The sequence below is a fragment of the Meles meles genome, chromosome 1 (assembly GCF_922984935.1).
Source record: "Meles meles chromosome 1, mMelMel3.1 paternal haplotype, whole genome shotgun sequence".
Classification (NCBI taxonomy): Eukaryota; Metazoa; Chordata; class Mammalia; order Carnivora; family Mustelidae; genus Meles; species Meles meles.
Window position 1 is genome coordinate 193160810 of NC_060066.1, and position 13092 is coordinate 193173901.

General features: G+C 46.0%; 1 protein-coding gene across 1 annotated transcript in view; it reads left to right on the top strand.

Annotated features, from left to right (window-relative positions):
• The first annotated feature begins 1406 nt into the window (after window positions 1-1406).
• Window positions 1407-13092, top strand: part of SPOCD1 (SPOC domain containing 1) — a 29309-nt gene continuing 17623 nt past the window's right edge. Inside the window, exon 1 of the mRNA XM_045986443.1 lies at window positions 1407-2588. Within this exon, the coding sequence (XP_045842399.1) occupies window positions 1515-2588 (1074 nt within the window). The 5' untranslated portion in view covers window positions 1407-1514. The remainder of the gene's footprint in view (window positions 2589-13092) is intronic.

Here is a 13092-nt window from a genome sequence, read left to right on the forward strand (position 1 = left end):
GGCAGGGAGTCCAGAGAGGCTATTCCCACGAATGAGTCAAGTAATAGAGTATGAGACTATTATTAATATTATTAATTAGTAATAGAGTATAAGATCACTTACAGTTATGAAAGCGGCATGAGCAGAAAACTAAAACAACATGGTGAAAGGAAGAAAGTTAGCTTCCAAGAGTCGGGAAGTGAGAGGATCTTTGAGCTTATTTCTAACCTTCCAGTTGGACTTGGGTATGCATTTTCCTCCATATGAGTAATATTTTTATATTTGAGACGATGAAAATAATACATAATTAGATAGGAGTGTAATTCTGATTCTCCTTGGGGTTCAGGCACTTTTAGTGACTCCCCATGGCTCTGGGACCGAATTTATACTGTCAGACAGATTCAAGAGCCCTCAACTCTTCTGCCCTCTGTTTCAGGCGCCTACCTACCCCTGCCCAGAAGCCCAAGGGATTGGCACCTCCGCCGGGAAGCCCTGGGGAGGAAGACCGCGCCCTCTGCCGGTGCCAGGGCGCCAGTACGCCTGGGTTGCAGTCCACAGCGCCTCTTCAGAGGCCCCACCCCTGTCCCTCACCCCCGGCTCCGCCCCCTCACGTGACCGCCGCTCCCTCCCAGCCTGCTGGTGGTTCCGTAGAGGGAGCTCGGGGAGCCCAGGTGAGAGCTCCTGGACGGCTTGGGTGGTAGGGGACTGTCCCGATCAGGCCTAGGAACCTGGCGGGGGTATCCATCGGTGCAGGATTGGCGTGAGGGGAATTAGCCCCAATCACTGCCTGCTCCCCGCCCAGTGGTCAGGAGCTGGGCTTTCGGTGGGCGAGAAAATCCCCTCTTCCACTCCTGCGTGTCCTTTGGTGAGTCGCTAAAGTCCCTGTATCTCAGTTTCCTACCCCGTGGCTGCCCGCATGAAATGAAATAACGCGTATAGTAGCTGCTTAAGAAACAGTACCTGTTACAATTACATCGCGTTTAAGCAAAAGTGGGACCCCTCAGAGATTAGAAGACCTAAGGGTCGCTGTAGCTCAACCCTGTTTGGTGGCTGGCCTCCCCTGCTCCCCTGGGGCTTACAGGGTGGGGAGGCTTAGTGACTGGCTGTTGTCTCCCTGTGGTCTCTGGGCCTCAGGAGTGGGCAGGGCCTCCACCCAGCCCCTGGCAGGGAGGCTGCCTCCCAGGTGCCCCTGGCCAGGTGTCCTGAATGGGCTGGTAGCCAGACACTGTGTGATGCAGTCTCCCTTCTGTCTCCTCAGGGGGCTGCGTTCTGCTTTTGGCCCCGGGTCCCCAGAGGGTTCCCACTCAGAGGACCCTGCCCTCAGCCCCTGCCGTATTGCTGCGCTTTTCCTGGACGATGTGAAAGAAGCCAACTCTGGGTCAGGCTTGACACCACACCGGCCAGGGGCAGGCTCCGGGGCCCCCCGAGTTTGGGCTGGCAGCAGGAAGAGGGTCCTGAGGGAAGAAACCCATCGAGGTACCCCCTCCCAGGCTGGAGGTGCTCCTGGGGCGGGCCTGGAGGCTGAGGCCCACTCGATGGCCCTGGAGCTGCAAGGCAAGGGACGGAGCCAGGAGTTGGTGCCTGGCCCCCAGCCGCCCAGAATGTCTGCTCAGGGGAAGGCTCTGACCTTCAGGAGGCTCCGGGTTTCTCTGCATGACATCTTCGCTGAAAGTTGGCCCAGGAACCCTTGTCCCGCGTGTGTGGGTTTTCCAGAGAGAGCTTTGGTTGGCAGGGAGAGGCTGGGAGGGGTGGGGAGGAGGAGCTGCACCGGGCCAGCGGAAGGAGTTTGGAGTGATGAAAGGGGCCCTACCCTCAGTAAAGAGGGGCCTCCCAAAAGGAGGCTACCCTCCTCCCCAGGCCCAGTCCCTGTGGGGGCAAGAAAGAACAGCAGGAAGTATGAGGCCTGCCTAGAGGGTGGGGAGGGGGCAGGAGGCTTCTTGTGGTCTGGTCAGAGCCCTGGTGGGGACAGCCCCCCATGTGAGGGAGACCCCCCACCAGGGGCTGATGTGGGGTCCTTGGGAGACCTTTGCGGTCCTCTGTCTCCCAACGACACTGGGCCTGGGTCGGGAGATCCAGGTGGAACTTGTGTGGGATGTGTGTCAGGGACTGCGAAGTTTGAATATTTGCCTGCTGCAGAGAACGGGGCCCAGCCAGGCAGCCCCTCTGACCCTGTCAGGGTCCTACCGCCTGATGGAGGGGAATCCCTCAGGCCAGCTGTCTGGGATCGCAGCTCTGCATTGGGCCTGGGAGCATCTGGAAAGGCCTCCACAGTGTGGCGAGAAGCTGAGCACCTATTCGGGGCTGGCTGTGATGATGGCCCTGCTGTCTCACACAGTCAGGAGGAGCTGGAGGTCAAGGCTCAGCCAGAGTCCAGGGGGAGGCTGGGAGAAGGACCCCCTGCTCCCACTGACAGCCCTTCCAGCTCCTTGGAGCCTACAACCAGCAGGGCTCACCCGGGCCCATCCATGGGACAGAGAAGATCCAAGTACGCTAAGAAGTCGAGGAGAGGCCCAGTGCCCCGCGCCCAGCGCCAGAGTACAGACAGGAGTGCGGATGACTCCAGCGAGGACCAGCTGGACAAATCCCACCCAGGAAGCTTCCCCAAACCGGTAAGTGGAGTCTGAGAAGTTGGGCCATGCTTGGCAGTGGAGTTTAATAGAGATAAATAAGCTAGAGAGCATTTGAGTGGGCATTATCCTTCACACCCATTTTATGCTGAGTAAACTGAGGCCCACCATGTCAGGAACGAGAAAATGAACTTCATTTGCTGATATCTTATGAGGGTTCATTACTTTTTTGGAGTTGGTGAGTTCTGGGTTCAAACCTTGCCTCCGTCCACTTCCTAGCTGAGTGACTCTGGAATATTTTTTTTAAACTAAGTTCCTCATCTGTAAAAAGAGGATAACTAATTCCAATTGAATGGGGGTTGTTTTAAGGATTAAGTGAGATGATGGTGTAAGGTAATGTGCCTAGCACCACCTAAGGAGCAAAGTAAATTACTTCGTTTATGTTAAATTTGTGTTTCCTTTAGGGTTAACAATAGCCCATTATCCCCATGTTTCCAGATGGGGAAACTGAGGCTCAGGGAAGTTAACATACTCCCCCAAGCTCACACAGCGAGAGTTAATGCCCAGCCATATTCTCTGTATTTACTACTTCTCTCTCCATTGTTCTGTAATTAAATTGTTATTTTATTAATAATAATTAACATGTTGTTTTAAAAGATTTTATTTTAGGGGCACCTCAGTGGCTCAGTGGGTTAAGCCTCTGCCTTCGGCTCAGGTCCTGATCCCAGGGTTCTGGGATCGAGCCCCGCATCGGGCTCTCTGCTCAGCAGGGAGCCTGCTTCCTCCTCTCTCTCTGCCTGCCTCTCTGCCTACTTGTGATCTCTGTCTGTCAAATAAATAAATAAAAATCTTTAAAATTAAATTAAATAAATAAAAGATTTTATTTTATTTGTTAATTTTAGGGAGACAGAGAGAGAGTGCATGATCACAAGCAAGGGTAGGGGCAGAGGGAGAGGGAGAGAGAGAATCCCAGATAGACTGCGCTACAGAGCCTGATGTGGGGTTCAATCTCACGACCCTGAGATCATGACCTGAGTGGGAGCCAAGTCAGATGCTTAACGGACTGTGCCACCTAGGCACCCCAGTAGCTCACGTGTTTATATCCAAGGCAGAAGGGGCGCATTCTCACATAGTGGAATTTTTACCACTCTCCTCAGATATGTATTCTGTGCTAGGCACTTTTGATTGAATATTCACATGAAGCCTAGAGAGGTAAGGTGACTGGCCCAAGGTCACACATCTGGTAAATGACAGAACTGGTGCATAAATGCTGATGGATGTCCTGAGAGCACACCTCACTCTCTGCCTGTGCCCCTTCCCTGTTGGCATCACGCTAGTGAGAGGATCTAGCCTGCTTACCGTGTGCTGGGTACTATACTAAGTGCTTTATCTTCCTAACAACCTGATGAGGTGGAGGCTATTGATATATACCCATTTTACTGATGTGGACACTGAGGCCCAGAGAGGTGAGATGAGTAGTTCAAGGCCAAAGAGCAAATCTGTAGAATGGGGATGGGAACAAGTGATGAGCCACAATTTGGTATTACAATTTCATGAGAATGCTATTACATTGCTTTTGTAACATCACTAAAAACAATTATTTTTAAAGATTTTATTTATTTATTTGACAGAGAGAGAGAGACAGTGAGAGAGGGAACACAAGCAAGGGGAGTGGGAGAGGGAGAAGCAGGCTTCCCTTGAGCAGAGACCCCAATGGGGGGGGCTTGATCCCAGGACTCTGGGATCAGGACCTGAGCCAAAGGCAGACACCTAACTACTGAGCCACCCAGGTGCCCCTCAAAAACAATTTTTAATAAAAGACACTAGTATGGGGCACCTGGGTGGCTCAGTGGGTTAAAGCCTCTGCCTTCGGCTTAGGTCATGATCCGAGGGTCCTGGGATCGAGCCCCACATCGGGCTTTCTGCTCAGCGGGAAGCCTGTTTCCTCCACTCTCTCTCTGCCTGCCTCTCTGCCTACTTGTGATCTCTATCTGTCAAATAAATAAAATCTTTAAAAAAAAAAGACACTGGTATGTGTTTATGATAGAAAATTAGAAATTTTAAAAACTCCAAATGCCACCTTTTTGGTGTGTCTTTCCTCTCATCTCTTTCCTGTACATACATATCTTTTCTTCACCTAGATTAGGACTGTGTATGCCAAATGTATGACTTGGCTTTTTTGACTGGCTCAGTTGGTGTATATAGAGAGAGAGCACGTGAGCATCGGGGAGAGGGACAGAGGGAGGAGGAAAGAGAGAATCCTAAGCAGTGCAGAGCCTGACATGGATTTCGATTTCATGACCCTGAGATCATATCCTGAGCCAAAAATCAAGGGTCAGACAGTCAGGCACTTAACCGACTGAGCGGCCCAGGTGCCTGGGGCACGTGGCTCTTGATCTTGGGGTCGTGAGTTCAAGCCCCATGTTGGGCATAGAGTTTACTTAAAAAAATTTTTTTTCACCATTGGTTTGTGAACACAGAAAGAGGAAGTCCCTTTAAAGTCTTCCAGACCCCATTGCCTTCGTCTGGAGAAAATCGGTATTCACGCTTGGAATCCCTCCAGCCCCCTTGTTGTGAACATCTACACCTCTGCGGCACCCATATTTAAATAAGCTCATTCTACGCGTCATCGTTCTGGATCTGTACTTTGTTTATTTTTCAAGCATTATAGCATTTGGAGATTTTTCCAAGTTGGTACACATTGTTCTGCCGAATCTATGCCTTTCCGGAGCCCTGGCTTGCAGTGGACTGCAGACATAATTGTCACGGCCACCGGCGCTGCCCGGACCAGAGGATGGGCTGGGACTTCCTTTTCTCATTTCCGACCACCGTCGTGTAGTTGAGCGTATGAAGCCGGGAGGCGGCCAGCGGGGCATTCCGTCCTGGCTTTGCCTCTATCTGAATGACCTGGGCAGGCGGCTTCACCTTTCTGAGCATCAGTTCCTCACCTGCAAACTGGAAGGGTGTGGAGGGAGCACTTACCCGGCAGCGGGGTGGTGACGAGCAAATGAGATGACACAGGCGTGGCGTTTAGCACAGTGCCTTGTACAAGCTAAACACTCAAAAGTGTTACCTGTTATTGACATGTACGGTTGTGTGCTGCTCTAAGTAATGCTGCAGAGAACCTCGCTGTGCCTCTGGTTTCTCCTCATTTCTGATGATTTATTTGGGCTGGCACTGGGACTCGGGGGCCTGCAGCGGTTTGAGGGGCTTGTGGGAGTGCGGCGGTGGCTCCAGGTGTCCACCTGCCTTGACTGAAGGAGCCCACAGCTGCTCCCTCCTCCAGGGCCCATCCTTGACTCAGCAGCCGGTGCAGCTTCTGAAACCACCCGTTGCTATGGCAACGGGTGCCAGCTGCAGGAGAAGAACTGAGCCAGGGCTGCAACAGGGACAGACAGGTGGTCGAGACCGGTGCTGAGTGGGGGGTGGGCATAGGGTCCAGCCGGTCTGGCCCCCTTTCGGGGCACCAGCACCTTCTCCTGGAGGCAGCCTGGCTTGTGCCAGGGGCAGACGGGTGGGTTCAAGGTTAGTCTCTGCTTCTTACTGCAGGGCAGCTTTGGATGAGGGATGTCTCTGCCCTGAATCGTAGTTGCCTCCTCTATGGAATGGCCGTCCAGTATGAGAGGTTGGTTGTGTTGTGTTCTTCTGGTGTGAGATACAGACCTTTGGATGACACAGCGGGGGAAATGGCATTTTCTTCTCTGTCCAGAGCCCCGCTGTGGCCAGTGAGGTCTGGCGCTACTTTGAGGGTGGAGCAGCAGGTGGTGTGGGGAGGGCAGCTTGGCCCCAGCCCCCTGCTCTGCTCACCACAACCAGGGAGGCACGGAGCTCCTTTGGCCCCATCTTGGGGCTCTCTGTCTGCTGCTGGGAAGTGCCAGGAGCTGTGTGAGAAGAGCATGTCCTTCTAGCAGATGGGTAGCCTAAGAATAGCGCTTTTTATCGAGCGTTTATTGTATACCAGCAGCTTCACATAAGGTCATCATCTCATAATCAACCCTCACAACAACATTAAAAGTTGGTGTTAAGGGCGCCTGGGTGGCTCAGTGGGTTAAGCCGCTGCCTTCGGCTCAGGTCATGATCTCAGGGTCCTGGGATCGAGTCCCGCATCGGGCTCTCTGCTCAGCAGGGAGCCTGCTTCCCTCTCTCTCTCTCTCTCTCTGCCTGCCTATCTACTTGTGATCTCTCTCTGTCAAATAAATAAATAAAATCTTTAAAAGATAAAAAAATAAATAACAAATAAAAATATTAAAAAAAAAAAGTTGGTGTTAATACTCTACTCCCATTTGGGATTCAGAGAAGTTAAGTGACTCAGTCAAGGTCACACAGCAATTAACCAGTAGAGCTGGTATTTTTGTTGTTGTTGTTAAAGATTTTATTTATTTATTTAGAGACCATGTGAGTGGCGGGGGGGCAGGAGGGACGGAGGGAGGGGGAGAGAGAATCCCAAGCAGACTCTGTGCTGAGCGCAGAACTTGACACAGGGCTCTATTTCACCACTGTGAGGTCATGACCTGAGCTGAAATCAAGAGTCAGACACTTAACTGACTGAGCCACCCAGGCACCCCTGGGGCCAGTATTTGAATCCAGGCCTGGAGGCTTCCAGAGTCTGTGCTCTGAGCCAGGCTGCCAAAGGCCTGGCTAAGGGGTTTGGATTGTTATGAGACTTTATTGTAATTTGTTCAACAAGCAGGGAGACCCCTACAGGGAACTCATGGTCCAGTGGGAGGAGGTAAACAAGTAACCAGAGGTATGAACTGAGGCCCAGCCGACCTTAGATTACCCAGAGGGCAATTGAGTCTACCTGGGGTAGGGGTGGGTAGGAGGGGTTAAGGTAAGGTAGGGCAGAGATGGGGGCTGTCTGAGTTGGATCTGGGCAAAGGAAGTAGGTGTTCAGCAGGCAGAGAAGGTAGGAAAGACACATCAGGAGGAGAGCAGAGGACCAGAGACAGGAGGCAGCTTGGAGTGTTACAGGAGTGGAACACGAGGTGGGATGGGGTCTGGAGGGGGAGGAGTGAGGTGGGAGAGATCAGCAAGGACAAAGTTGCTTGAATGCAAGGGGAGAGACTGCAGTGTGGTCAGGTGTCAGGGCATGAGCCAAGGAAGCTTAACATCAGTGTTTACAGAGAGAACGTGCTGTGTTCCGGGCACTGTTTTAAGAACCTTGAATAATGATGGTCCTTGCATCAACACTATGAGGGAGATACTGGCATTATGCCCATTTCACTGATAAAAACTAAGAGATCAAGTAATTTTCCCAAGATTATACGGATCCTAAGTGTTGGCAGCAAGTGTCCCATCACATGAATATGCCACAGTTTATTTATTGACTCCATATGGACATTTGGTTTGTTTGCATTTTTTTGCTATTACATCTAGTGATGCTATGATGAGCAATTTTGTATATGTTTCTGGGTACATATGAGCAAGAGTGTCTCCATGGAATATTCCTGGGACTGCAATTGCTAGATTATAGGGTATACACAGTTTCAACTTTACTTAAACAATGCCAGGTATTTTTTATTTTAATTTTCATTAAAGTTTTTTTTAAATTTATTTGAGAAGGAGAGAGAGATAGAATGTAAGAGCAGGTGGAGGGAGAAACAGGCTCCCCAGTGAACAGGGAGCCTGACGTGGGGCTGGATCCCAGGACCCTGGGATCATGACTTGAGTCGAAGGCAGATGCTTAACTGACTGAATCACCCAGGCACCCCACCAAACATTTTTTTAAAGTGGTTGAAACAGTAGATACTTCCACAAGCAGTGTGTAAAGTAGCTCTCCATCTGCATCAACACTTGAAGTTTATGCCAAAGTGGGAATATGTTACAGGGTTTCAGTGTTGTTTTCATTTATCTTGTTTTTCTTTTTCTTTTTTTTTTTTTTAAGATTTTATTTATTTGACACAGAGAGAGAGACCCCACATGTACTGACACAGGCAAGAGCTGGCAAGGAGGGGCAGAGGAAGAGGGAAAAGCAGACTCCCTGCTGAGCAGGGAGCCCAACACAGGGCTTGGTCCCAGGACCCCAAGATCATGACCTGGGCCAAAGGCAGATACTTAATTGACTGAGCCACCTAGGCACCCCTACTTTGATTTTCATTTCCCTATTACTAAGGAGAATCTTTGCATACATTTTGGCTATTTCTGTTAACTCTTTTCCCAAAAATTTTATTTTGTTTAACTTTTCCTTATTTATCTGTGGGAGTTCTTTTTTTAAAAAATGTATTTATTTGAGAGAGAGTGAGTAAGAGAGAGATAGTATGAGTGTGGAGGGAGGGGCAGAGGGACAAAGAGAAGCAGACTCTCCTGCTGAACAGGGAACCCAACATGGGGCTCGATCCCAGGATTCTGGGATCATGACCTGAACTGAAGGCAGATGCTTAACCAGTTGAGGCACCCAGATGCCCCTGTAGGAATTCTTTATATATTTTAGATACTATTCCTTTGTCAGTTATATGTTTTGCAAATATATTCTCCCAAAGTGTGGCTCATATTTTGCTTGCCTTATAGTGTCTGTGGATGAGCAAAAATGAATTATTTTTTTTAAAGATTTTTATTTTATTTATTTGACAGAGAGAGATCACAAGTAGGCAGAGAGGCAGGCAGAGAGAGAGGAGGAAGCAGGCTCCCTGTGGAGCAGAGAGCCTGATGCGGGGCTCGATCCCAGGACCCTGAGATCATGACCTGAGCCGAAGGCAGCGGCCTAATCCACTGAGCCACCCAGGCGCCCCGCAAAAATGAATTATTTAAAAATTTTTTCATTGTAGTAAAATATACATAACATACAACTTACCATTTTAACCTCGTTTACGTGTACAGTTCAGAGGCATTAAGTACCTTCACAGTTATGCAGCCAACACCACTATCCAGTATTTTTTCACCTTCCCTAACCGAAATCCTGTATCCATTAAACAGTAACTCCCCATTCCCTTCTTCCCCCAGCCCCTGATAATCACTATTCTTTTTTCTGTCTCTATGAACTTCACTGTTCTTGGTACCTCATACAACTGGAATATGCCTCCGTTTGTGACTATTTATTTCACTTAGCATAGTGTCTTCAGGGTTCATGTCGTAGCATGTATCAGAATTCTGTTCCTCTTTAAGGCCAAATAATATTCCATTGTATGCATATAGTACATTTTGTTTATCTGTCCGTGGACATTTGGGTGGTCTCTACCTCATCGCCATTGTGAATAATGCTGCTATAAACTTTGGTATACAAAGATCTGTTCAAGTCTGTGCTTTCAGTCCTTTTGCTCAGAAGTGGCAGTTGAATCAAAGTGGAATTGAAAAGAGGTAGAATTGCTGGAGAAATTCCTAATGTTAATGCAGCCTAATTTATCCATTATTTCATTTACATTATGTGTTTTAAGAAATCTTTAAGGCACCTAGTTGGCTGAGTCAGTGGAGCATGTGACTCTTGATTTCGGGATTGTGAGTTTGAGCCACATGTTGGGTATAGAGATTATTTAAAAATAAAATAAAAATAAATAAAAATCTTTTAAAGAAATTCCTTTCCTATCTTAAGGTTATGAAGATGTTCTTGTATATTGTATTGTTTTGCCTTTCACACTAAGGGCTATAATGTACCTAGAATTAATTTTTGTTAATGATATGGACTATATGTTTTTTATATGGATACCCAGTTGTTCCAACACCATTTACTGAAAATTCTGTCCTTCCCTACTTTTAGGCAGTGCCAGATCTGTCACAAATCATGTTTCAGTGTATGTGGGATTGGGTTTTGGTCTCCCTGTACTCTTTTTCAAAAAATTTTCCCTTTGCTAACATTATAGAATATTAATTATAGTATCTTGTTAATAATTATTGATATCTGGCAAGACAAGTCTCCCATCTTTGTTGTTTTCAGGAGGATCTTTGCTCTTACATTCCTTTGCTCTTTCATATAAATATTACATCAGCTTGTCAATTTCCACATACACAAAAATCTGTTGGGATTTTGACTGGAAAGATATTGAATCTATAAATCATTTTGAGGAGAACTAACATCTTTACAGTATTGTAAAGATGTGAAGTATTGTATAATATGTCAATCCATGAACATGGTATATTCCTTTATTTATTTTGATCATCTTTATTGTCTTTCAATAAAGTTTTGTATTTTCTCCACCAAAAATATTGTATATCTTCTTCATATTTATTCCTAAATACTATATTTCTATATAACTTGTTATGGAAAACTTCAAATATCTGTAAAAATAGATTGAATTGTAAGAAGGGCTTGGCCACCTCACCTGGTTTTGTAAATAAACTGGAACACAGGCACAACTATTTGTTTCCATATTATCTATTATTTAATGCCCCAAAGGCAGAGTCGAGGGGTTGCAGTGGAGACCATATAACCAGCAACCCTAAAATATTTTCTCTCTGGTTCTTTACAGAAGAAAATTGCTGGGCCCTGGTGTGAAATTTCTAGTACTCATCACACAACTCTACCTTCTGTTATTTTGTCTGAAAGTTGATAACAGTTCCAATAATATCACCTAATAGTGATATTAGGCCACCAGCTGGGCCCTGGTGTGAAATTTCTAGTACTCATCACACAACTCTACCTTCTGTTATTTTGTCTGAAAGTTGATAACAGTTCCAATAATATCACCTAATAGTCATTCAGTATCCAAATCTCCAATAGTTTTATAAAGATGATTATTTTTATGCTTTGTCATTTAAAAGTCAAGATCTAAATAAAATACACACATTGTAATTGGTTAATATGCCTATAAGTCTCATTTAGCCTTTAGGTTCTCTCCCCATATCTTGTTTTTCCTGTAATCTGTTTTTTAAAAAGATTTTATTTATTAGAGAGAGAGAGCATGCAGGGGAGGGCAGAAGGGGAGGGACACGCAGACTCCCTGCTGAGCAGGAAGCCTGAGTGAGGCTTAATCCCAGCACCCTGAGATCATGACCTGACCCAAAGGCTTAATTGGATCACCCAGACACCCCTCCTGCAATCTATTTTTGAAGAAATTAGTTTGTCCTGTAGCTTACTGCATCCCTGTCATTTAATGCCACCTGTTTCTCTGTCTTCTGTATTTCCTGTGAACTGGTGTTTGAATCTGGAACTTTGATTAGCCTGACTGTTTTATTGGTGGTCACGTGGTCTTTCAATCCAAAACCACATCATGTCTGATTGTACTACTTTATGTCTTTTGATGCTATCATAAAATGGTAACTTTTAAAAACTGCAGTTTCTAACTATTGCTGATGTATAAAAATGCAATTAATTTTAAAGAAATCTTGCTAGATTCTTTTATTAATTCATATAATTTGCCTATTAAAATTCTGTTTTCTATGTAGACAATCATGTCATCTGCAAATAATGACAGCTTTTTTCTTTCCTTTCCAATTTTTGCATATTCTCTGACCTCTTTCCTTACTGCGCTAGGTAAGACTTTCAGTATAATGTCAAATAGAAATGATAACGGAGAGCCTTGTGTTGTTCTGGACCTTACAGGGAACGCGGTCATCTTCACCAGAATATGTTTGCTCTGTTTTGTTTTTAAGATTTTTATTTATTTATTTGACAGAGAGAGTGGGCCTATGCATAAGTGGGGGGGGGCAGAGGGAGAAGGAGAAGCTGACTTCTCACTGAACGTGGAGCCCGACGCGGGGCTCAATCCCAGAACCCGGAGATCATGACCTGAGCCGAAGTTAGATCCTTAATCAACTGAGCCACCCAGGCACCCCTGTTTGCTCTATTTTTATATATATGCTCTTTATCAAGTTAAGGAAGCTTCCTTTTATTGCTGGTTTGTTCATTATTCTGAATGGACAGTACATTTGATCAAATATGATTTCTGCATTTTTGAGAGAATATGATTTTTATTCTTTAATTTATTATTGTAGTAAATTTAATGAGTTGGGGTTTTTTTCATGTTGACTCAGTCTTGCATTTCTGGAATAAACCCAACTTGATCATGTTTCTCTTTTTTATATTTTTTAAATTCATTTTCATAATATTTGGTTTGGGATTTTTGTATTTCTATTGATGTGTTAATTGGCCTGAAATTATTTATTCTCATTTGCCTTCTAAGGTTTTGGTGTCCAGTTTTTGCCTCATAGAATGAATTGGAGAGTGTTTTCTCCTTTTCTGCTTGCTGTAAGAATTTGTATAAGATTGGGATTATTTTGTTCTTTGAACATTTTGGTAGAGTCGCTGGTAACAAAGAGGCTGGACTGGTGTCTTCTTTAGGAAAGATGTCTCCTTACTGATTTAATTCATTCTATGGTTATAGATTTATTCAGTTTTTTTCTTTGAGTCAATTTTGGCAAGTTATTTTTCTAAAAATATATCCATTTAATCTGAGTTTTCAAATTTATTGGAAAGTTGGCATAAAGTATTCCTTTTTTTTTTTTAAGATTTTATTTATTTATTTGACAGAGAGAGACACAGCGAGAGAGGGAACACAAGCAGGGGGAGTGGGAGAGGGAGAAGCAGGCTTCCTGTGGAGCAGGGAGCCCGATGCATGGCTCGATGCCAGGAGCCTGGGATCATGACCTGAGCTGAAGGCAGACGCTTAAAGACTGA